The sequence below is a fragment of the Zeus faber genome (genome assembly GCF_960531495.2).
Source record: "Zeus faber genome assembly, chromosome: 15".
Lineage (NCBI taxonomy): Eukaryota > Metazoa > Chordata > Actinopteri > Zeiformes > Zeidae > Zeus > Zeus faber.
Window position 1 is genome coordinate 9,119,078 of NC_137194.1, and position 26,326 is coordinate 9,145,403.

A 26,326-nucleotide genomic window follows, 5' to 3' on the forward strand; every position below is an offset into this window, starting at 1 on the left:
ATTAAAGGAAAACACAGGTATTCATGCCAGGCCTTATATTTCGATCATCGGGTGATTGGCATCAGAATCCATTAAATTGATCCAGTGTTGAGACAGCTTCAGCCGTACGATGGGACTACGCTCTAAATCAATTTCGGTCATCAAGATTCTGATGCCAAACACTCCTGATTGTTGATTGATTCCAAATGGTTGAAAATGTAGGTTTAGGTGATAAAAATAAAAAATAAAGGTAGGCAGGGTTCCCTTTAATATCAAACCAGATGGATGGTTGTTTTGTCCAGAGGACAATTAAAAAAATAAAAAATAAAAAAAATACAAAACAAAAAAAATGGTTAGACATGTTAGTTTTTGTCAACCGTTTATTTCAGTTCAGAATTCTTATAAAAAGATGATCTCATCGACCGACATCGATGCAATTCAGGTTTACAAGTTGAGGCATATATTTACATATCCAGCTTATATACCGTCAAGATCTTCCATTTCAGTTCCTTATAACAGCTATGTTAATGACAACACTCAACAAGAACAGTCGTTCCCTAAAAAGCTGTTAACGCTGAAACCGAGGGATCGCATAAAGAACTGAGGACCGAGGCCTAAAAACAAAACAAAAATCGATGATATATATATATATATATATATATACCAGATACTTTATATGTCATTTAATTTTTGCAGTCACACCCATTAAGCCGGACTACAATATCAGGTACAGTAAATCCCACACCCTGGCAGTGAGGTCCTCCATCACTAGCTCTGCAGGAGACCTCACCTCACACCAACACTTGAAATGTTAAAGGGAAAATTTAACTCCTGAGATTTCCCCGGTGGTATCTGCCTGCAGGTACACCATGACTAGGACTCCTTTGCAGCCATGACACGACCAATATCAGGCACTATTGGGTTCATGTTTTCGGGACATTTTAGGTTTATATGAGAGTATGGACAGTTTGAGTATCTCCCTATGAATGAAACCAATACTTTCTTTTTTTTTTTTTTAACACATCAATAGAGAGGGGCGAAGATTGATATATATATAATGTACATATATATTATGATTTAAGTACTGTAGTGGTTACTAAGAGGAAGAAGAAGAAGAAGACAACAGTCAGGTGCTCCCCCCAGAATGACCCTGCCTACTCAACCCCAACGAGGCCTGTTCTCATTGGGGGTCGGAAACGCTTAAGAACGTGAAAGAAGCAGAAGGAAGATGTGGCCTGAACAATAAATACATAGGAGGACCGCAGGAATTTGGTGGACCCACTCTGTCAACTCTCTCTCTCCCTCTCTCTCTCGTCAGTGTCAGGTGTGATGGGAGGTATGGACGTTGTGGTTTGAGGTGGAGCTTCTGTCGGCCGAGTGACGGGGGTGCCGACGTGGGGTGGGGGAAGCGCTGGCGTCCATCACGCTTCGCTCAGTACCTGCATCAACAACGCACACAAGCCATCGTCAGCCGGGAACTGCTCCATGCCTTCGAAATAGGACGCAATTTTCTAAAGCTGCCTTTACCTTTCTGGCGAACTCCGGGAGGATAAAAGACGCTCTGTGGATGTCAGGGTTGTAATATTTGAGGCTCATAGTTTCCACTTCATCCGTTGACAGCTCTTTCACGGGGTCCCGGAAATTAGTTTCCTATTTCGGAAAAGGCAGAAGAGTCATTTGTTTGACATCAACTGGGGTGGGGGAAAAAAAACCCCACAAAAGAAAAAAAAAAACGAAAAAAAAACACACACTGTATGTATCGGCGTTTGGAAGAAGCGGATGCGGGTTTCGGGGTTAAACTATGGGCTGTTAGGAGTAAATCGAACATCGGCGAGGTGTGAGATGGATGAAAAATTGAGGAGGGCAAGCACAACCACACTCACGGTGTTTTTACTGCAGAGCATGAAGCCAATCTGTCCGCTGGGGTAGGTGGGGATGGTACAGTAGGCGTACTCCACCACGGGGAATAGGGTTTTGCAGAAGGTACGCATCTCCTTTATCAGCTCCAAATGGAGCCACTGGCACTCTCCTAGAGGAGTCAACAGAGGAGCACGAGAGCGGGCGTGATCGTTTTCCCGTCAGTCTTTTACCGGGGCCTCTTCCATCTCGCCGGCGGGACCGGCGGCTGGGCGACAAAAGGGCCCCTCAAGGGTGAACACAAAATCAAACCGGGGGGGCTGGAAAATGAATGCGAGGCACAGTATTGACTTGACCCAAAGGAAATGAAGTTCACGCCTCCCACGGATTGAACAGCAAAGCTTAACTGGCCACAGTCTTGCGGAATGGACTTCCTTTGCAACCGTGTGGCTGTAAATACGTCCATTGGCTGACTTGGCCAAAGCAATCTCTCGCTGTAGTTCTAATGGAGGCTCAGAGATCATAGAGCAGCGTTATGTCACTGGCTGCTTACCAAATACGTTCCGATGCATCAGAGAGGTGACTGTGGCTAACGTCACATTCGGCTTTTCTGATTACTGAATATGATCGGATTCTTCTCCCTTTTTGCAAATCTTTTCGCTTTCCCAGTGAAGTCATTTTACTGACAACAGCTTACTGGCAGAAATGTATACGGCTATAAAGACTCCCCCACGAAACCCCAAATCATTTCAGAGTTTCAAGTTTCAAGGCTTTTGTTTATTTTTCAACAGACAATCGAAATCTGTTACTTATGCGATTTGTATCGTTTGGAAAAAGTTTCCTACGGGCGTCCTTGTTTCTTCACTGCCCAGAGATGAAGCTTGAGAGCAACATCTGGGGGTTTGGGGATTTTCTAGAGTGATCTTGAACAATGACCTACGTAAAACCACTGACAGGTAAAGTGAATATCATTGATCATCTCGTTCCATTGGCACCTGTCACTCTATCCACACACACACACACACACACACACACACACACACACACACACACACACACACACACACACACACACACACACACACACACACACACACACACACACACACACACACACACACACACAAAATAGAAGCTTTGTGACATGCCAGGACTTCTACTCTGTGAGGTAAGTACTGGAGGTAAGTTAAGGTGGGTTTCATTTAGGAGGATTTAAATGTATATCTAATACAACACAGACATTTATATAATTATAGAACCCACAATTATACAACCTTGGATTGCGGCCGCCTGCGCTAGCGCCTCATGTCGATTACGCACATTTTAGTATTTTTAGAGCTTATTGTGCGTAATCACCGGGTGGCATGACATTTCACTGCATATATGTATGACAGTGTATGTATGTGTGTGTGTGTGTGTGTGTGTGTGTGTGTGTGTATATATATATATATATATATATATATATATATATATATATATAGTGCTGCAAGCCCCACCCCCAAAGTTCCAGGACGTTTGAAATGCACTACCCCCCGAGGAGGGACTTTTCGGTTCCTGGGACGTTGTCCCCAGAACTAAATTTAGACCCTGGTCCCTGCAGTGGAAACACACTGAGTTCCTCCAAAGGTTCCTAGTTCCTGTAGAAAGTTCCTGGGATGGAAACGCGACTTTAGTGGTGGTTTTATTGTTATGGCTGATCGGTGGATACTGTAAATCGCACAACTACACTCGACACTCGCTACTTCCTTATGAGTCGAAAACAAACGCGGATGAACGGACATGGATCCTAACTTACCTTGGCAGCAGAGAATCCCGCCATCTCTTAGGGCTGTCTTCATCAGCTGATAGTATGACTCCTTGAACAAACTCTCAGCAGGGCCTAGGGCAGGGAGAGGGCCTTAATGTTTCCAAACTACAGGGTGGCAGCATGAGAAGTTTCTCGATCCAGTCCCGATGTACACTCCAGTTTATTGATCACTCACCCACGGGGTCCGAAGAATCAGTTATAATGATGTCAAAGGCGTCCTGGTTCTGCTTCATGAACTCAAAGCCGTCTCCGACGTTGAGGACGAGCTTTGGGCTAAAAAAGCCGTTGGCCATCCCAGGGAGGTACTTCTTAGAGACGTTGATGACATCCTAAAAGGCAGACGATACAAAAAAAAGAACACACACATTGAGAGGGGGACCAAACATTGAGAACCACTGCTCTACAGACACACACACCTCGTCTATTTCACACTGAACCACGGATTCGACCAGTGGATGCTTCACAACTTCTCTTAAAACTCCTCCGTCTCCACCGCCGATGATCAACACCTGCACAGAGAAGGTTGGCAGCGGTTATGCATGGGAACTGAGTTACGACTCCTTTTGGATCTTTGGAGTAAATACCTTTTGGGGGCAGGGATGGCTGCAGAGGGGGAGGTTTGCGATCATTTCTTGGTAGGAGAACTCGTCTCGCTCTGTGCACTGGATGACGCCGTCCAACACCAGGACGTTCCCATACGTTTTGCTGGCGTGGATAAATTCAGGTGTTGCATGTTATTCACGTGACCGATCAATTCACGTGATTTCCCTCCCATTCCTTCGTGGTTGTGATATTTATTTATGGAAAAGCACACTTATTTACTGGGCCCTTGTTTACGCTTACTCAAAGCACACTCTTTCACACGCAAAAAGACCGTTGGAGCTTTTCGAATTGAGGGGAAATTCCGTTAAAGCGGCTTCGTTGAGTCTTTCAAAATTGTAGTTTTTCCCGATTAAAAAAAACCTGAAATTTAAACAATAAAGAATAATTTCCCTTTGCCCAAAAATCGATTTATATCGTGCGAAAATGTTCTTCTTAACTTTATTTTGAATGATTATGAATATTATTATCGCCTATAGTTTTGAGGTGAGCCGCTGTAAAGCCTACCTACCCAAGAATCGATCTATCGTAAATAAATAACGGATTTCATTTTGCGGAGCAAATTTACAAAAAAAACAACAACAACAACAACAAATGCAGTGGGGAAGGTTTCCTGAAGAGAGTGCGTCATGGGCCAGTTTGTGCGGTATTCAGCGGACAGGTTTCGGACGGTTTTCCATCCAGTCTCGGTCGAGGCGGAGCGTCCACTTCGGCTAAACTTGGCCACGGCTAGCTCAACTTAACGCTTAGCATTAGCACGCTAGCTCAGACGTCCCCCCCCCCCCCCCAAAAAAAAAAGAACACACACATAATAACTGACCTTTTAAAAACCATCACATCCTGAAATTTGGACTTCTGGTGGTAGAGGACCTCCTCCACCTGCAGGCTCATGGCTTGGCCCGGCCACAGCGTGCACGTCTCGGTGAACCAGCCATCCTTGATGTCGTCCATGGTCCGGGCTTCTCTCAACGTGTCCGCGGCGGCAGCGACGTGAGCGGCGCTGACTACACACTGCGCCGCTCCACTTCCGCCCCCCCTCGCCGCGTCACCGATGACGCGCCTTGCGCCGCCTTCGCGGTCCCTCGGAAAGCTCGGGAATCGAGTGACGGGGGGGGGGGGGGGGGTTATGTGGCGTGTTGGTTAATTTCAGTAAAAAACAAACAAAAATAAAATGTTTTTTTTCTTGTGAATATATTTCCCCAAAACTAAAATAATTGTAAAATAAAGCACATAAGAGTACAAGAGTACAAGTACGGACTACAAGATTTAAACGTAGTAATATCACTTTTGTTCTGCTTAAAAAACGTGATGTATGTGGCGTGTTGGTTAATTTCAGTAAAAAAACAACAAACAAACAAAAATAAAATGTTTTTTTTTCTTGTGAATATATTTCCCTAATAATAAAATAATTGTATAATAAAGCACATACGAGTACAAGTACAGACCACAAGTTATGGTTCGATTTAAACGTAGTAATATCACTTTTGTTCTGCTTAGAAAACGTGATGTATGTGGCGTGTTGGTTAATTTCAGTAAAAAAATTAAAAAAATAAAAATAAAATGTTTTTTTCTTGCGAATATATTTCCCCAACAATAAAATAATTGTATAATAAAGCACATGAGTACAAATTGTTTACGATGATAATATGACATCACATTAAATAATTATTCGGATTAATCATCCCACTGAAAATAAGTGTCTTGTTAAGTCTTATGATGGCTGATGAGTGAATAATGAATACACGCTACAATAATATTTACTTAACTTAAACAAAATGTTCTAGGGAGAAAAAAACAACTCACTGGTTATGGTAAATATTAACCAAAACGGTGTTTTCCCACCTCATGGCTTGAATCGGGTCACATATAATTAAATTGAATAATAGGGCCACACTATGTAGAAAACTCATTTTGCTCTTTGCATGATCATAATTTGAAGAATGTCAAACCTCTACCACGTTAAAGACAAAAAGAGCAAAAGAAACAGGCCCCCCCCCAGAACAAAGCTGTTCCGCTTTAACGCCCACTGCCTTTATTACGCCTCTGATTTCTACTGATGTCAAATCACATCTTCATCACTGAATTTTGACCAACAGAAGCAGCTCAACGACTGTTAAAGACCCGAAAACACGATGACAATGTTGAGACAGCGCGGTTGGGATGCCTGTTGAAACAGGTCGGTCGGCTCTATAATATATAATATTCAGTCAATTAGTGGTTAGATTCTAAAAGCATGGAAAATATTAGCGTTGATAGAAGAAGCAAAGTCTTTTTTCTGGACGTCGTATAATGTCTGTATCTTAATGAGTCGTTCATTAAAACACAAGGAAATAAACTTGTTGAAAAAACAACTCACAAATAGGCGTTTCCTTTTGCCAAAAATCAATTCTTTTTAATATAGTTGTGGAATTGTGGTATAAAAGAGACAAGTGTATTGTAACCCAGCCATTGTATTGTTATTTACATGGAGAATTGTTACACATGTGACAAATAATACATTTTCAGAAATTCAATAAATAAATAGTGAATTTCCTTTTAAAGCGGGGGAAGAAATATTTTATTTTTTGAAAACTAGTCTCGGGGAGAAAAAATTAAAATAAGTGGGAAAGATTCCTTAAAAGACCTATCTTTTAGGCCAGTTATGCCGGAATCCCCTGTAAAAAAAAAAGGAATACATTTTAAAAATATGTAATATACAATAATCATTTGTATAAGAACTTTCATAAAAAAGACGCTTCACAAATAGACATTTCTTAAGTTAAAAAGCAGTTGTTAAACACATGAAAAAACAAACCAAAAAAAAACAGTATAAATATGGCTCCACCGATCAGCCACAACATTAAAACCACTGATAGGTGAAGCGAATAACTTTGCTCATCTCGTTCCAATGGCACCTGTCAAGGGGTGGGATGTATTAGGCAGCATCTCCAAAAAGACATGCAGCGGTAAGTATCTATCAAAAGTGCGCCAAGAAAGGACAACCGGTGAACCGGGACAGGGTCGTGGGAGGCCAAGGCTCATTGATGTCCGTGGGGAGCGAAGTGTCGCCTGTCTGGTTCGATCCCACAGAAGAGCTACTGCAGCACAAATTGCTGAAAAAGTTAATGCTGCTATGATAGAAAGGTGTCAGAGCACACAGTGCATCACAGCTTGCTGCGTATGGGGCTGTGTAGCTGCAGACTGGTCAGTGTCCATGCTGACCCCTGTCCACCACTGAAAGCGTCTACAATGGGCATGTGAGCGTCAGAACTGGACCCTGGAGCAATGGAAGAAGGTGGCCTGGTCTGATGAATCACGTTTTCTTCCACATCATGTGGATGGCCGGGGTTTGGCTCCGAACTGATGGAGCATCTGTGGGATGATGTGCTGGAACAACAAGCCCGATCCATGGGGGCCCCACCTCGTAACTTACAGGACTTAAAGGATCTGCTGCTAACGTCTTGGTGCCAGATACCACAGGACACCTTCAGAGGTCTCGTGGAGTCCATGCCTCCACGGGTCAAAGCGTTTTTTTCGCGGCATGAGGGGGAGCTACACAATATTAGTTATTAGTGGTGGTTCTAACGTTGTTGTTGATCGGTGTGTATATGCACGTAAATAACATTCTCACCTGTCAGACCTCGCAGGCTGATAAGACATACTTCTGTTTCCAGCAGCATGGTTTGGTTTATGACCCTTCGGGTTTTTCTTCATAGAAGAAAATGTAAAAATATTTACTCACATTGGCAAATAATTCACACGGATATTTATAATTTTTTTTTAAATAATACCAACAAATAAATAATTGAGATTGAGTAAAATAAAAAATACCTTTCTTGTAGGATCATGCATTTGCCTGTGTGGATCAAAGTGTGCACTGCCCTTTGCTTTTGAACCTGAAAAATCAAATATTAATATTAAAACAGATACTGAGTTCAGTGTATTTCCAGTATCTACAATACATAAAATATTGGTCAATATATCACTATAGCAAGAAAATGATAAACAATTCATACCAGCAAAGACGTTGAAGTTGGACTGGCTGTAGTCGAAAGGTTTGAAGTCGTTCTGAGCTGCAGTCCGAGTTTCCTTCTCCTCGCGTTTCTCGGTAGGTTTGGTTTTCTTGCTCGGTCTGGGAGTCGACTCTCCGACCTCGCTGGCAACTCTCTCCCGCTTCGTTCCTTCTGCTTTTTCCAATTCCGACTGAAATACAAAGTCGAAAAACATTCATCAGGGATGCAGAGACACTGATCAGAGTCTCAAGGGACCGACACTAGACACTGATTTCGGGAGAAGTGATCACAGACATTCTGCATTGCTGTTGTATAGTTGTGTTTGTTTACGTATGTTTGTGTACATGTCTTTTTTGTTTTTATGGAAAATGTCGATTCTCAGGGTTTTATGTGATGCAATAAACAATCAGTTATAAGTCAAATCAAAAAGTCAGCCAATAAGATAAGCATAGAACAGGGGAAGTACATTTGACGGAGAGGAAGCAGAAATAGAATTTTCCTCCTATTTTGTAGTAATTTGACAAATTGAAAAGCAGTGACATTTTAAAAGTTGTCTTGCCGCTTGATATACATACGTATATTGCAGTGGTTGTCAACAAATCCAGCCCCAGGGTCCACAGTTGTCCATATTTGGTCTAAATGTGATTTATGATTTGACCCTTCATAAATGATTTCAATGCTTTCTTGCATTTTGAGGACACAAAAACAAAACAGAAAGTGTCATGAGGGCGAAGCCATCGAAACAAAAGCAACTAATGACCCAAGCTTTCGAAATACAGCTTCATCGAATAAAGTCAAATTGGTCAATTCATCCTGTAGCAGAAAAGACACATTAGTGGCTTCATTATAATGAAATCACTTCTCAAAACCCATTTTTACAGATCTGCTTTTATGTGATGTTGCACCCTTTCTTATCCATTTTATTTTTCAGTTATTTATATTTTTTCTTTTTATTTCTTTCTCATTATCATATTGTATCTACTTTTTTTTTTTTTTTTTTTTTTAATTGGCTTTTACCACTTAATGAAGTTTAATTACTGTTTATTAATGTTCCTTCGCCTTTTAATTTCAAGATTTGAACACACTGCGTTTATTTCTCTGTCAAAGCACTTTGTAAATTCAGTTTTTAAAGGTGCAATATTAATAAAGCTATTATTATAATTATCATCATTATTATTATTATTATTTTTATTAATAAAACAGATAGAAGCTTATGAAATGCACAGGGATAACATTTTAATGAGGGTTTATAAATAAGGGGAATCAAAAATATATTTTTATATTTATAATGTGAATCCATGTCCGGACACAGCTCTCCGTGCGCCCCCATCGCTGCGCCCCGCTCAATAAAACACCTAAAAACAGTGTGTTTTGTTTTTAGTCGTTTTATTTGGCGGAAACGGGGCAAGACATGTAGGTATGAGCAACGTCAGGATTGTAACGGTACCACCACGCTTACCGATATTGCTTATCGATCCGCTACTTTAGCGGTACTCTTATCGGTTCTTCTTTGACTTTTTAAGAGGACACATTAAAACAACAACTCTTGGAAACAGAGCAGAATTCTTTTATTTTTATTTTCTGCGCATTATGCACGGAGAGGGGGTGATCCGGGCGCAATCGTCTAGTCTCCTCGTGCGTGTGAGGGAGCCAGGCAGAGGGAGCCGCCCTCTGAGAGAAGAGATGTCCTTCTTTAGATAATAATAATAATAACAATAATAGAGAAAATGCTTCTTAGAGGAATATCTTAATCTTGTTGCAAGTTAGAAACGGGTTATATAACCTAAATAAATAGAAAATCTATTTTCTAGTCCAGTACTGTTAACCGTACTGTACCGGTAATGTCATAGCTTATCGATACTGCGACTACTACTACTACTACTACTACTACTACTACTACTAATAATAACTGTGATTTATATAGCACCTTTCACAAACCCAAGGACACTTTACAATGAGAAAAACAAAGAAAAAGACAGCGTAGAAGAACAAGACGGTCTTAAAGGGTGGGGCGGGGGAGGGGGGCACGGGGGAACAGGGTGCGAGCAACCGTTTCTCTGACCCAACACCCCCCCCCCCCCCACCGACAAACAGTATAAAATTCGCAATGAACAGCCGAATCCTATTCAAACTAACAATATTCTGGGTTACAGCCCTAGTTATAAGGGATGGGAACCAAAATTTTAAGAAAAAATCTCAAACCTCTCTTTTAGGCCTTTTTATGACCCTGTGAACCTTGAGCTGCACCGAGACCCACTGAGACCGAGTTTGAAAGGCTGACCGCCGGGCCCCTGAGAGCCGGAGCTTATGAGCGGACGCACTCAGCAGAGAGCAGAGTATCTGCTATCGCCCTGGGGGAACGGAAATCGTTCAGCAATTGAAGGGTGGGGGAACAGGCTCTGTTGCCGCAATTCCACACGGTGCATGTGGATCCCCCGGGCGCACACTAATACAGTGTGATGTATGACAGGCCGCTGCTGCTCCAGCTTGTGATTTACCAAAGTGGTGTGTAAAAATTCCCAAGCGCAGCCGGTACTTTTCGTAAAACTGGAATTTTACGCACAATAATTGACAGCATGTGTGACAGCATGTGTAATGCTCAGAGCATGTGAGGGTTTCCATTGCACTCAGTAAGAGAAAGACGGTCAGGAGGAGATCCTTCAAGGTCTAAATTGATGACCGAAATCTGAAATGAGTATAATAGACTATTTACCTATTTTTATTTTGCTTGTTTGAATTGTTTTTATTGTTGACATTTGATTGCCTTCTATTCATGTAAAGCACTTTGAGTTGCATGTCGTGTATGAAAGGTGCTTTAAGTTCATGTGAGTGAAAAAACTCAAAGGTCACACTACTTACAGCGAGCTGCTGTCGGACGGTAGGAACGTTCTGCAGAGACTCCTGGTAGTTCTGCTTCTGCTTCTTCCTTTCCTCTATGGAGCGCACAAGACATGAGTAAGTAACAGAACTGGACATTCCGACATTTCTATAATTCAGATAATTTAAAATATATTGTTGATAGTTGTAAAATATAAGGGAACATATTTTACGAAATATGAAAGTGGCAATATGTGTTATATACTGTTATAAATTGCAAATATAATATTAGTTATATGATTAAATCAATATGAAACACTGATTTGCCTGAGTCATTCCCTTCATATCAGTGATGTGTGAATACAGACTGAATATATTGTGAGAAAATGGTTTGACAGACAAAATTTCAAACAATTTCAAAATGATCTGAGATCTGCAAATTTGGAAAATGTATTTCCATTGCATGAGAGGCAGCAGGTGTTCCCAAACAGGGATCAATGCCCTGTATGGCTCTGTGAAAGAATTGCAGGTGGTCTGCAGTAAAATTATTATTATATACACTGACCAGCCACAACATTAAAACCAGCACTAATAACTAATATTGTGTAGCTCCCCTTGTGCCGCCAAGACAACCCGTCAAGGCATTGACTCCACAAGACCTCTGAAGGTGTCCTGTACACCACAGGACACCTTCAGAGGTCTCGTGGAGTCGATGGCACCAGGACGTTAGCAGCAGATCCTTTACGTCTTGTAAGTTGTGAGGTGGGGCCCCCATGGATCGGGCTTGTTGTTGCAGCACATCCCACAGATGCTCCATCGGATCGGACCCTAACCCCTACCATCCGTATGATGTAGAAGAAAACTGGTCAGCATGGACACTCTGACCAGTCTGCAGCTACACAGCCCCATACGCAGCAAGCTGTGATGCACTGTGTGTTCTGACACCTTTCTATCATAGCAGCATTAACTTTTTCAGCAATTTGTGCTATAGTAGATCTTCTATGGGATCGGACCAGACGGAGGAGCCTTCGCTCCCCACGCGCATCAATGAGCCTATGACCTTGTCACTTGTTGTTCTTCCTTGGACCACTTTTTGTAGGTACTAACCACTGCATACTGGGAACCCCTCACAAGACCTGCTGACCCAGTCATCACAATTTGGCCCTTTGCCGAAGTCGCTCAGATCCTTACCCTTGCCCATTTTTCCTGCTTCCAACACATCAACTTCAAGAACTGACTTTTCACTTGCTGCCTAATACATCCCACCCCTTGACAGGTGCCATTGGAACGAGATGAACAATGTTATTCACTTCACCTGTCAGTGGTTTTGATGTTGTGGCTGATGGGTATAATACAGTATATTCTGCAGTTGGCTGCTCCTTACCTGCCGCCTTCTTGGTCTGTTCCTTCGCCTCGTTCTTGGCCTTTCTCTTGTCTTCCAACTCCTTCTGTTGCTGTTCAATACTCAGCAGTTTCCATCTCTTGCTGATCTGTTGACACGATACAAGGGAAATTCAAACACACGCCATCGGGTCAAACATCAGTGTGAGGAAATTTGGTTTGAGCCATGGACTTCATAACGTCGTGAACTATGAAACTGTGATGCCGAGTTGTACGATTACCTCGAAGATTTTTGAAGAGGGATCAAACTTGGCGTTTTCGTTGACATGCACTTCTTTGGAAGGCAAGTACTGAACACAACAATGAACAAAACAAATTAGAGATCGTGGAACACGCAGCTTGTCAAGACTTTTGTTCACACCAGCACTGAGTTCTTACCATTCTGAAAGGGTTTTGAAAAGCCTCGATGATGCGGCTGGCTTTCTGTTGAGCCACCGTCAGGGACGGCGTCTTCTTCTTTGGCTCAGTGTCCTTTAAATTGAGCACAAGGCACACATTCAGTGATAATAACAACAATAATAACGTCCCATATGAACAGCCGTCTCCAATCACACAGGTTTTAATTCCAGCCGATCAGGAAGCTCGCTGATTCCTCTGATTAGTTTATCACCCTGATCCAGAAGGAGGCTGTGGGAGGAATCAGTGGAGTGCGATAGCGTGGTGATTGTTTGGAATAAATACATCTGCATCCTCTCAGCCTAACTTGATGCCACCGAGTGAAACTAAGCAAAACACAAACCCCGCAGCTGATCTCTACCTCGAATATGCTTATTTTGGCCCGAGCGATGAGGCTCGTCGTGTCCTGGACGTTGACCTCCGTCTCTTGTTCCTCCTCGGAGAAAAGCATTCCCTGCTTGGTGACCGGTTCTACAAATAGCAAAAAATATTTATATTAAAAAAATAAAACAAATCTCTTTCTAAAGTACGACTCCATTCGGCACTTTCTAGTGTTGGAACCAAGTGGAGCTAACAAATTATTATTTAAGGACATCACTTTAAACAGGGCTTCCCAAAGTGGGGTCCATAGCCCCCTACGGCCCGTAGGAATTGCAAAGGGTCCCCCAGAATGACTTCTTTATGGTTTTAATAATTTCTGTACATTTCCTATATCTTTTTGTCGAAAATAGGTACGAGTGGTTTGCAATTGTTTTCCTAAAAGATTAAGGTAAATGGTATATTTGTGTTGCATAATTCTGCACACAAACTACAATGGCAGTTTATTATGAAGTGTATACATTTTTGGGGGGGGGCCTTAGCCAGAGCTAAATCTGCCATAAAAAAAACCTAAAAAACAAAAAGAAACCCACCCCCTATAATGCTTCTGCTACGACAATATAATCCACCCCTCCCTTTCCCTTCCACATACAGATAAAAAAAACAAAACTATTACTATCTGATAACACAGTAAACTCACCATTCGTATAGAAGACGGACAAATGACTCTCACACACTCTGGATGTGTCATGTGGACCAAACAATGTAACCTCCGGCTGAAAAAAAAACAAACAAAAATAAAACGCCCGAATTATACCTTATGTGTATTCATCTTAATCCATCCATCCATCCAAAATTTGGCCACTTCAACTTCAGAACCAACCGTCTTTATTGGCGTAAGTCCTTTCTTCTTTTGAGCCACAATTTCAGCCTACAGGTGAATGAAAGTGATTATAATTAATTATATCTACATTTCATAACAAGCACAAAACATTATCACTCCTTCCCTTCGTTGGTTACCTTGAGGAGGGGCATTTCCCGGGCCTGCTGTGCCAGTAAATGCAGCTCATTGACTTTCTGTCTCACTAGCGGGGGAACAGGGTTGCAGCAGGCAATGATGCCCTGAGGCTCCCTGTGGTTGGGGGTGGGGGGGGGGGGGGGGGGGGGGTGGGAAACACGAAAGTAAATGTGTGTGTTGGGAAAAAAAAAACGTCCCGTAACTTTCCAATTTCACGTCACTCTAAAAAGTCTACTAAAGCCGTAAGCAAGTTTTTCCCCCTTACAAGAAATATATCTTTTCATTTATCTTTCCAATTATTACATACACCGATCAGCCACAACGTTGAGGCATGGACTCCACAAGACCCCTGAAGGTGTCCTGTGGTATCTGGCACCAGGACGTTAGCAGCAGATCCTTTAAGTCCTGTAAGTTGTGAGGTGGGGCCCCCATGGATCGTGCTTGTTGTTCCAGCACATCCCACAGATATATGCTCGATTGGATCCTAATCCCGGCCATCCACATGATACAGAAGAAAATGTGATTCATCAGACCAGCAGATCAGGCCACCTTCTTCCATTGCCCTGTGATCCAGTTCTGACGCTCACCCGCTTTCTGCGCTGGACAGGGGTCAGCATGGGATCGGTCTGCGGCTACACACTGTGTGCTCTGACACCTTTCTATCATAGCAGCATTAACTTTTTCAGCAATTTGTGCTACAGTAGCTCTTCTGTGGGATTGGACCAGACGGGCAGGCCTTCGCTCCCCACATGCATCAATGAGCCTTGGGCACCCATAACCCAGTTGTCACCGGTTGTCACTCCTTGGACCACTTTTGGTAGGTACTAACCACTGCATATAGGGAACCCCTCACAAGACCTGCTGACCCAGTCTTCTAGTCATCACAATTTGGCCCTTTGCCGAAGTCGCTCAGATCCATACGCTTGACCATTTTTCCTGCTTCCAACACATCAACTTCAACAACTGACTGTTCACTTGCTGCCTAATATATCCCACCCTTTGACAGGTGCAATTGCAACAAGATGAGCAATCTTACTCACTTCACCCTTCCGTGGTTTTAATGTTGTGGCTGATCGATGTACTGTATATTTACCATAGCGTATGGTGGGATGAGCTCCACCTACTGGCAGAACCGTGATATTGTGGTTCAGGTGGTTTGAAGAGCCCTCTCCCCTACCCTGAGCTCTCCACCATGTGAGGATCTTCACCCCCTGCTATGCTCCTGCACTAAAGGGCGTGATGTAATGAAATAATATACAGACATCATCTCAGATTGAGCTCGATAGGCCGTTTCAGTGGGATCTGGAACACTATCAATCAAATGGTATAGGACCTTAGGTCAAGGGGAGTGGTTTTAGGAGTTTCCCCTCTACGCTATTTACTGCCTTTGACTCGAAAGTGGAAGCACCTGAACTAATCGGCGGTGGCGGTCTTCGGACTGACTGACCTTTTAACCTTCGCTGGCTTTTGGGTTCAAGCTAATGAGTGACAGTTGTTAGTTAGAAAGCTTTAGAAAAGACAGATTATTTTCCACGTGGCGATGAGAACGAGCAGGAGGGCTCAATCTGTGTAACACAGAAAACTTACTTTGGCAGCTCCTCAGAGATCTTGATCATCATATGATTAGGCAGGACGTAACTACAGTGGCAAAATTAACAGAAGTACATCATGTTAATACAGCAAGAAAGACGACTATTAAAGCGGTTGTGAGAAACTAGTAATACATCCTGAAAGAAAGGGGGTTGTGAGACCTTGCCTTGTTGGAAGTCTGAATTCATGTAAAAGTATTAAAACTACTGAGTGATAGCATTTTATTTATTGTTATTTATTTCTTTAACCTGTTCTGTCAGCATGCTGGGCATACAACACAGAGTATTTGTGTGTGCCATTGCATCTAGGAGGAGTCAGTCTGAAATTGAACTTCTCAACCTGCAATGCAACTCTTTATTAATTCTTAAATAATAAAGAACTGCTGCCTCTACCTGCTTGGTTGTAATATTCTCTTGATAAATTACATTCATTGTGTGTAAAAATGATATGAAAGCACCAACAGACATCCCCAAAACATTGTCAAATGATCTATATTTATTCATCAATGATTCATCAATAGTGATATGATATAGTTGTGATATTTGATTTTTGGCCACGTTTGTGGCATCGTACCCGGTGCTCTCGTCCTCCAATCGGGCCAGTTTGTCTCTCCAGGCAAACAGCAACCGGAAGGCCGCGAGCTGCTGCGTGTTGAACGTCCTCTTCTGCCTCCTCTGCAGATCCAGGTACGACTCCTCCGTGAAGATGGGCTTCACGTATTTCTGTATGATTGTTGAGAAAGGAGTGTTTGGTGAATTGTGTGGAATGAGAGGAAAACGTATGAAGCTACTGTAGGTGCACTAGCACTCCACATTTGACTTGATTCGCTAACGTTAGCCAAAACATTTATAATAAATTATACATTTAATAAATTATATATATATATATATATATATATATATATATATATATATATATATATATATATAAATACCCAATCAAATGACAATTTCAGCATTCTAATAGCTTGTTTTTTTAAATATTCAAAATCGATTTGAATTTCGTTCCTGCAGCCTTAACGTGCACAATTATAGGTTTTTATCACTACAATTGATAAACTATAATTAGTAACGAGTGCAAACAATGTAAAAAAAAATATTTGGGAGATAAATACAATATGACTAGAGCTCAATTAAACTGACAATAAGAACTAAATAAGAAAAACTAGAGCAACGCTTGACCGTTTCAATCAATAAATATTTGATTCCATCTAGTGTTCAAAATTAATCATTGCAGCAAATAAACACCGTTCCCAATTCATACACATTTCCCCATTTACAATAAGTCCAAATACTATGTGTCCGCATCATGGTTGACGAGTCAGTTCATCTCCCTTTTCTGTCCAATTTCCTCATTGTATTACACACACACTGTGATTTATGTATGAATATGAAAAAAGCTTTATAAATGTGTGGAATTGCAAGATACTGCTTCTTTCCAAAGTGCTACAAATTTAAAAGAACCCTGAATTTACAATTATAAAATGACTGTGGGGTCTAAGGTTTTAACCATTTTCTGCAGTGAATTTTGTGTGCAAACGTTCGACTCCAAATTTGAGAATGAAGAACAAGCTGTGTGTTTTCAAGTGTTTTAAGCCGCTTTTATTTGAATTAATCCTCCAATAAAGACAATCAAAAGCCGATCCTGTTTGTATGAAAATCTTCCAGATTAACAATTTAAATTATATCTGAAACATTATCAAAAAAATTTAAATAAAATCAGACACAATCATCTGTGATTTTGTTTTTGTTTCATAAACACAGAAAGTTTCATAATTGGCAGAGACTGTGGAGGACGTTCATAAGTTACCTTCAGGGCAATGTCTCTGCTCTTGTTCCAGACGCTCTGCAGCAGGCCGGGCTGCCCGTGGTGCAGCTCCAGTAGCTCCACCCGCAGAGTGTCATAGATGTAGAGCAGGTAGTGGGTGTCGGCCCGCGCATACTGCAACATCTCCTCTGGCAAGGGCCTGCAAGACAGATCACACACGGAAGGTCCGAAATATGAGAATGTGTTCATTCCGCCAAGTACATTAACATGCACGAGTACTTCGTCACGGTGATAATTGGTGCTTTTCCAGAGACGATGAGCATCAAAATAAAAAAGCTTGACAGTAGGACATAAAAATAAAGTATGCCAATTTCTTCAATATACACAAATAGATCATTTCAATATCCCTATACGATTGTCAGAGGGGAGGCACTTTTTTCTTTTTGTCAGTCAGTGTGCGTTACAATAACAATAAAATATAGTTTAGTCTGTGTCCGGACACTAAAACGAACCCAGCCGTCCGTGTGCCCCAATCGCCGTGCCGCATTCATATTGGCATTTAACAGCCAAATCCGACTCGATTGACTGAGTTGGGTACAGCCCTAGAAATAATAAATAATAACCGGAGACACAAATGTTTAATGACTGTGCCCCCACCCTGCACGCCAAGCTGAGGTTACGAGTGGAGCAACTGAAAAGTTTCCCCAGAAGTCCTTGAACATAGGATGGGAGACTGCCAATGATGATAACTTAGCAATTATATATTTCATACCCTCCTGCAACTTTCACCAGCAGATGAATGAAATACAAAAAAAATACATAACATTATTTGCAGCGATGACAGTTATGAGCTAAATACCGCGGTGACATCACATAACCACAAACGGTGTTGCGGTAATGCAGCTATCACAGCCTTAGAAAGGGCTAAGTAGAGCCATCGGGACGATAAGGCAATCGGTTGTGATTAACTTATTAAGATTTGGTAAAAATAGTTTGATTCCACAACCATGTTTCGATCAAAATTTAAGAGGAATTTGAGGCCAATGTTAGAAATGTTGCCACAAATAATATTTGAATTAGGGGAGTTTCCATCAGATGGGTTGAGGAAAATTAATTTCACCCAAATATACTCTATGTCCCTTCTTCATAAGGGGGATGTGTGCTATTACACTATCCAACACAATCCAATTATCAGTCAAAATTGTTTGTATGACTATATATCGTCCAAGCATCCAAGGCCCGGACTCTGTGCTCACCGGATCCTCCAGTCGGCGAGTTGGAAGCGCTTGTCCGCGTTCACGTTGCAGTACTGTGTGAGCAGGTGGTCCAGCGAGTGGCGGGCGTGGTTCAGGGCGCGGCTGGCCTGGTGCGTGTCGAACAGCCCCACGACGTACAGCCCCAGGTCCTTCTGGAGCCACTCCACGTCAGAATCAGCACCGTGAAACACCTTGTAAAAACACACCCAAGCTGATATCAATAACCTAACTCCTAAGTTTTTAGTTTAACATAAAAGTGTCCACCGTGCAGTCCAAGAGGAGGACGGCGCAAAAAAAGAAGAAGCAGTTTGACTTAAATTGCGTTTCCTTTGACTTGAAATTTTAACTTTTGCCAACTTATTATTCACAATGGTCACATTTCTAAATCTTCTTTCACACATGCACTGCAACCCTGAACTTATCTATACATTACTCGGAGGAGTCGTATGTGAAAATGTAAATTTCCGCACCAGTTGGACCGGACATTAAATGGACTGAGGACCGATTGAGCCCATGTGTGAATAGAGGAGGTCATTGTCCGGAGAATTCCCAGCGACTGAGTGGGCGTCCCATCACTCCGAGGATAAAGAAGAAGAATAATGACAAAAATAAAATAATAAAAATTGAAAATGCCTAATTTAAAAATAATTAAAAAAGGATATAAAAGAATATCGAGGCAAAAACAGTCATCATTACAGGTGAGTTGGCAGCCTCATCTGCCATCTTCGATGTGCTGTAACAAGCCACTGGGATTTCCGTACTTTTTGCGTCATGTTCTGCCTTCTGCACACTCTGCCCATGCGCCACCCCTCGCTTAAACTAAACAGAGTATTTCCAGTAGGTGACAACACGTCTTACACGGACACAATTTCCTGTTGTGTGCTACATGTGTGAAAGGGCAACTCCAGACACTGTCCGGACCTGATTCTCCGGAAATTGTCCGGAGTTCGTATCAGAAAGCGGCTTAAGACTTCTGTATGTAGATTATTATCTGTATAATATTAAAGTTGTGCCACCAATTCTTCCGGCACCAACTCCCTTACTTAAAGATTTAGTTCCATTCCAGTTTGCCTTTAAAGTTTTCTTTTGTTTTTGTTTTTTTCTCCCCACCAAACCGGTGAGCGAGAGTGTCTGCATAATGAAACAAGGTTATTTTATAAGGTAAGGTTTATGGGGGTGTTCTGGAAAGGGAACCATTTTTATATATCACAAAACCCTGCAAAATAGTGGAGCTGTAGTGTATACAGTTGAGTTGTTCATTAAAATGGGTAAATTCCAGTTGAAAACAAAAGATTATTGCAAAACTCAAGGAAATAATGCGTGCAGCCCAAAATACAAACTTTTAGGCAAAAGTTTGTATTCTTGTCTTATTTATATACTAAACACAACTTAAAAAGGCAGGGTTCAGACAGGTTGGGGAGAAATCTGGAGTCACTGCGTTATATATAAAAAAAAAAAGGGGTCAGTCACCTTGACAATAGTCGGATCCGTGAACACCTCATTCAGCACGTACATCTCACTGCGGAGCTCCAGCACGTCGATGATGAAGTCCTGGTCTCTGGTGGAGACCTGCATGAGACAGGTCAGTCCCAGGAAGCTCCGGTACGAGTGGTGCTGGGACAGAGACAGGGGGACATTATATTATATTCAGGGGCGGTTTCCCAGACAGGGCTAATCTAAATCAGGAATAATTCTACTTAAATTAATCCAGAATTTAAAAACACCTTTCTGAGATGCTTCATTTAAGATGAATTAGTTGTAGACTAGGAACTCCTAGACTATGGTGATGAAGGACTAGTCAGCTTCTTAATGTCTGGTCTTGGTGCTGGTCTTAATCCAAATCAACCTGGTCCACCTGGAGACCACACCCATTAATTCAACATTTAATGTAAATCATGACTGAGAAAGGCCATTTCAGTTAGTTCAAGTTACATTTTTAATCTGTCTGACTTAGTCTAAAATGAGGCCCAATCTGTGTCCGCTAAACCACCGCTATATTTCTGCCGGTTCAATCCCAACAGAATATGAGCTTTAATTGCACCTGACAATATTAATAATAATAATAACAATAATAACAATAATAATCAGTGTCTCTCTAGAGTTGTACCTCCAGGTCCACAGCAAACTCCGGGACGTTGCATAGCATCTCATTGAGAGCCACCAGATCCTCCAAGGTGCTGATGAAGGAGCACTTTGTTTCAGCCATTGGTTTGTACATCTGGAAAGGTGAGAAGAAAAACAGCATTCTATGACGTATTTGGGTTATTAATGGAGAATATAAATGAAGATTTGAGAATAGTAGGGTAACTAAAGCGCACACACACACACACACACACACACACACACACACACACACACACACACACACACACACACACACACACACACACACACACACACACACACACACACACACACACACACACTACCTGAGGTTCAGTCTTTGAAAGCAACCTTTCTGGTATTGTGAGATGATCCAACTCATATTGATATGGATGTGCAAACCTTTGAAATTAGAAATCCTACAATTAGTTTGGAAATAGTTCACCCCATTGATAAGTACAAGTTAACAGAAGTGTTGTCTTACATGTCTTCCACATGTTCCTGAGTTCTCTGCTGGTAGATGAAGTCGGCTAAAGCAGCGGGAACATCTAGGTCCTCTGGTCTCTCTGCACGAATTTGTTTGTTGGTGAAATCTGCAACAAGAAGCCGATCAAAGAATATTCTGATTATTTTGCATTTAATTATTTCACAGTCCACATCAGCAACTGTGGGCCAATTTTGATGTATTGTCTTATGAAGCACATAGCAGATATAGAAAACTAATGAGCAGGAGGACAAAGTCATTCCATTTCATTGCAAAACAAATTGGTATTTAAAGACCATCATTAAAATACATGTAAGGAAAATAGCGAGTAAGATAGAATTCTGACTTACATGAAGAAAGTGGTTTTATTGCATTGGGCTTGATGAAGATTTTGGGAATAAAGGGTGTGTTGCTGTTGTCAACTTTGTCTTTAAATTTCATCTGAGGCCTTGTAATGTTCTTGGCATGAAGCAGTTTGAATGTCTCGGGGTGGCCGGAGCCAGAACCCTGATGGACAAAAGCAAAAGAAATCCCCCAAATCTCATTTGATGAATTCACTAAAGACAGACAATCTACTAATAGGCAGTGAGGGTGAATCTGTATCAACTGTTATTGAAGTTGCTTGGGTAAACATAACATTTGATCCTGACTAAAAACCTTAAGTCAAGAGTTGGTTTGCTAATGAGAGGACGGTTAAAGACGCCAACCTTTCGATTCCAGCTGGACACAACAATTTTGGGCGGCTGAAACCCGGCAGGCATGACAGGCTGCTGGCTCCTGTTGACCCCAGAAGCTTCGTCAAGCAGGATCCCCTGGAAATCAGCACAACAAACTCTTGTGTAGTTGCCAAGGCATCACCCCGTCAGCACAAAAGCACAATGTAAGAGGAGCTGTCGATCATACCACTTTCTCTAGCACGATGTCATTGGAGTCCACCATCAGGTCAAACCTCTCCTCCAGCCCTGTCAGATTGTTGCGGTCCCTCATGTGCGACCTGCAGCCGTGGTGCTGCATGATCTGACTCATGCTAAAACGAAAACAAAGAGTTTCAATATATTGTTCCTTACTCCAGTGTTTTTCAACCAGTGTGCTGTGAGAGCTCGCCAAGGGTGCCGTGAACCTTTTTTGTAATTCCGCTTAAAAAAAAGAAATAAAGGAAATTATCTTTTGTGTTGCAAGATCAAAATGGCAAGATCCCACTAATTCATCAGTTTTAGCAGAACAGCAGCTCCGTGTTCATCGGAACAGCTTCACTCACTCGGCCACTCTTTTCATTTAAAAGAGTTGTTGGCTACGAACGAATCCTTCGCGAGTCACGAATCACAACTAATAGGACGTATTATTATTAATAATAATAATAATAATAATAATAATATTAAGCGCAGTTACATTACTTGCCTATCGCTCACACAGTCATTTTGCGTTTTTTTCTTTTAAATAGAAACAAAACTCATTTAGTTCATTTTCACATATCAGTGCCCACGTTCAAAAAAAAAAAAAAAAAATTTGTAAAATACTAAGTATATTATAAATACATTAGTACGCGAGGTGTAAGTACGAAACAAGCATGACGATATGTTGCTATGGTGATTTACAAAGAATGAAATATATTAAACTAAATTACTTTATGTCTGTTATTGATGTCTTAAGATTTTATACAAGTAATGCAATCACTGGACCAACCACGCCATGTCCAAATCCTCCATCTGCTTTCTCGCTACAACAACCAAACAGCCTCCATGCAATTATCTAAAAAATAATAAGAATTAAAAAAAAAAAAAAAAAGCCTTTATATCAATCCATGGTTTTTATTTAAGCCATTAAGTGCGACATTCCAGAGAAAACGGCTTCTACAGGGTCCGGCACCTGGAGTTTTGCGCAGTGGAGTCTATAAATATTGAGTTTCATCGACTCGAAAATGTCAGGTGTTACCGATAACACCGGTGTCATGAGTCTATAAACCGTTGGGAAACAATCCTCAGCGTGGCATCGCTAGCGTGACGTGGGATTATTTAATTGTAAAAAATGTGCCGTGGGAGAAAAAAGGCTGGGGAAAAAAACTGCCCCAGCATACACTTTGCACACCTTAATCAAGCCGCGTAACGGACCGCCCCGGTGCTTACCAGTGCAAGAGTTTGTCTCCTTGGGTTTCACAGAACTCCCGAAACCCAGGGAAGCTGCGGTAGAAGTCATAGTCATCTCCTGCTTGAGGCAGAGCAGCAGATGCCTTCGTCGCTGACAACACCGCCCCCAATCCATACTGCCGAAAAGAAAAGTGATTCCATCTAATGATTCCTGAGCGTGGGAAGACACCCGACGTTGTTTTGTTTTTGCTTGAGCAGGTTTTTAGTCTGCCGGGTTAAGAGTTGGGAGTTTTTGGTTTGGATCATAGATAATGTGGGGTGGCGGGGGGGGGCACTATCAAAACACTGACCCTTTTTAAGCATTTAAGCATCTTTTTAAGCATTGTGGATACCTGTCTGAACATGATGCTGTGAAGCAGTGTGTCATCTGCAGGTAGTAGAGTAAAACCTTTTAAGACTCATTTCTCTCTCATGATTCACTAAAGTAGTTGCAGGTAAATATAAGCACTGTAGTCTAGTGCAGGGCAGAGGTATGTGTCGGGTGGAAATCGGGTAGTTTATAAACAAGATGATTGCTTTGAAGGGTTGGTTGTGGTTGCTTGTGTGACGTTGGGTCTCGTAAAACTGGAAATTAAAAAATAATCTATTGATGTTCTATTTGCCCGCCATGTAATATGAATTATTTCAAATATATCATTATAGAACCCAGCGCGAGCACCTCGTGTCGATTATGCACATTTCAGTATTTTTAGAGCTTATAGAGCTTATTGTGCGTAATCACCGGTTGTCATGACATTCCACTACATATATGTATGACTGTATGTATATGTATGTGACAAAGACTCTCTTGGACTTGAACTTGTCCGGACTGCTATTAGAGCCGTTTCCTTAAGGTCAGACAGCAAGGTAAACGATTAGGCACTGGAATAAATCTCGAATTTAGTAAACATTAAACCTACTTACAGGTTCGTGGGTAGGTTTTGGGGTTTTAGAACGTCAGCAGACTATGATTCGTTTCGGCAAAAAAAAAACCCAAAACAAATAAATGGGTAAATCTGGCAAAAGGCAATAATAGCAGAAGATGGAAACAACGGCCTAAAAATAAACGATGCAAAACTTCTGTGTCAACATGCATAACTAGGATATGGAGATATATATCTATATGTATATATACATATACACGATGAAATGAATACCTATTCAATTAGAATGTAAGCGTATTTAATGAGTTCGTATTTGGTAAAAGTGCGTTTAAGACACGTTAAGCCGCGTTACCGAGACCTGCCCGACCCACAGCGCGTCCGCGGTGTCCCGCACCACCTGCGCGCAAACGTGGACGCCTGGCTTCACCTACTTGGACAAACTCGTTCACGCCCTTGAAACCTGGACAGAATTCAGCCGCTGCGTCCACCGGGCCCGCGGTGACCGAGTCGTCGCCCCGTGTGCGGCTGTCGGACGCTGAGCTTCGCCCCGAAGCCTCCATGTCGCTGGGACTGGCACACGTGAGGGAAGCCGGAAGTCCTGGTGGATGTTTTCTTGTCGCGGGGGTGACGTCACTGGAGTCAGCCCCCTGCTGGACGGGAGGTTGCAGCGCGCCACAGACCGTTCATCCAAGTATATATAGCGCAATAACAATACAATATATGAATAATATATACGATAATGAAATAAACAAACAAACAAATAAATGCAAAAAAAACAAAAACCCAAAATGCATCCTGTGGATATAGTCACGATTGGACTTTAACCACAGGAATATAAGGTACTAACTCATAACCATACGAAGTTCCAAAGTGACAGGTATAACTTTATGACCAGTAACCTTTAATATGTTTGGAAAAAAAAAAAGAGTATTACCAGAAGACAACTGGATTAAACAAGGCGCAGCGTATTAAACATTATCAACATACAGTATACGCTTCTGAGGACAAGTGGCACGTGTAGTTTCTTGATGGATTTGAATGTGTTGATGAAGAAGGAGTGACCGCTGACGCTGACTGGAGTAAAATAATAGATTTATTACAAAAGAACAGCATCGGACCCGACTTCCATGGTTGGCCTGGGAGAGAACAGAGCCGGATGGATTGTCGAACGAAACTTGGGCGGGTGCTTTTAAGCTTGCCCAAAGACAACGTTGACCATTTGGTTCCCCTACATAGGTCACAGGTCACATTCCCCCTCCCTTATCAGCGGGACCCTAAGGCCTACCGCGAGGAGGTGACTGATCTGTCACTCTGGTGCCAGGACAACAGCCTCCTCCTGAACGTCAGCAAAACTAAGGAGCAGATTGTGGACTTTGGGCGTGGATTACAACCGAGGATGCACGCGCCCTTGGTGATTGATGGGACTTCTGTCGACAGGGTGAGCAGCATTTAAATACCAGGGAGTCCACATCACGGAGGACTTAACATGGACTATACATACAGACACTCTGGTGAGAAAGGGCGAGGCAGCGTCTTTACCACCTCAGGCAGCTGAAGAAATTGCGGGTCTCGTTGAGGATCCTCAAGTCCTTCTAGTGTGGCACAGTGGAGAGCATCCTGACAGGCGACACCACTGCCTGGTTTGGGAACTGTACTGCTCAGGACAGGCGGGTCCTGCAGAGGGTGGTGCGTTCAGCTGAGCGTACCACTGGAAGTACCTTCCCCTCCCTCCTATACGTATACACCAGGAGGTGTGGTAGCAGATCATGAAGGATCCTCATCACCCCAACAACGGACTGTTCCAGCTGCTGCGACAGAGAGACTGAGACGGAGTTTCTTCCCTCAAGCCATAAGAACTGTCAATGCTGACCTCACCAGGGGTCCTCACTGAGCCACACACATAGGCTCCACTACCTTACTGTACTGTATGTAGC

At 42.2% G+C, this 26,326-nt stretch overlaps 1 protein-coding gene across 1 annotated transcript; it reads right to left on the bottom strand.

Annotated features, from left to right (window-relative positions):
* Positions 1-350: 350 nt before the first annotated feature.
* Positions 351-24,957, bottom strand: srm (spermidine synthase). Its single transcript, XM_080014571.1, has 32 exons — positions 24,824-24,957; positions 23,509-23,645; positions 22,289-22,412; positions 22,093-22,197; positions 21,736-21,892; positions 21,386-21,494; positions 21,228-21,303; positions 20,906-21,016; positions 20,269-20,412; positions 18,799-18,989; positions 17,585-17,741; positions 16,349-16,497; positions 15,773-15,823; positions 14,188-14,299; positions 14,051-14,098; positions 13,868-13,943; positions 13,211-13,320; positions 12,832-12,924; positions 12,675-12,743; positions 12,437-12,542; positions 11,095-11,168; positions 8,239-8,425; positions 8,054-8,118; positions 7,854-7,930; positions 5,064-5,333; positions 4,228-4,348; positions 4,060-4,152; positions 3,819-3,972; positions 3,632-3,715; positions 1,863-2,008; positions 1,507-1,629; positions 351-1,418 (listed from the first exon to the last, which is right to left on the bottom strand). The coding sequence occupies exons 1-32, from the start codon at positions 24,950-24,952 to the stop codon at positions 1,401-1,403; spliced, it is 3,666 nt and encodes a 1,221-aa protein (XP_079870697.1). The 5' UTR covers positions 24,953-24,957; the 3' UTR covers positions 351-1,400.
* Positions 24,958-26,326: the final 1,369 nt, after the last annotated feature.

What these genes read in the sequence shown, in the direction of transcription:
- srm (XM_080014571.1), bottom strand. Translation starts at nt 24,952, where the DNA reads ATGGAGGCTTCGGGGCGAAGCTCAGCGTCCGACAGCCGCACACGGGGC. An exon ending in ACATCGTGCTAGAGAAAGTG is followed by an intron (nt 22,198 to 22,288) that starts GTATGATCGACA and finishes GCTGATTTCCAG; the next exon opens with GGGATCCTGCTTGACGAAGC. An exon ending in TTTCAAAGACTGAACCTCAG is followed by an intron (nt 21,017 to 21,227) that starts GTAGTGTGTGTG and finishes TCACCTTTCCAG; the next exon opens with ATGTACAAACCAATGGCTGA.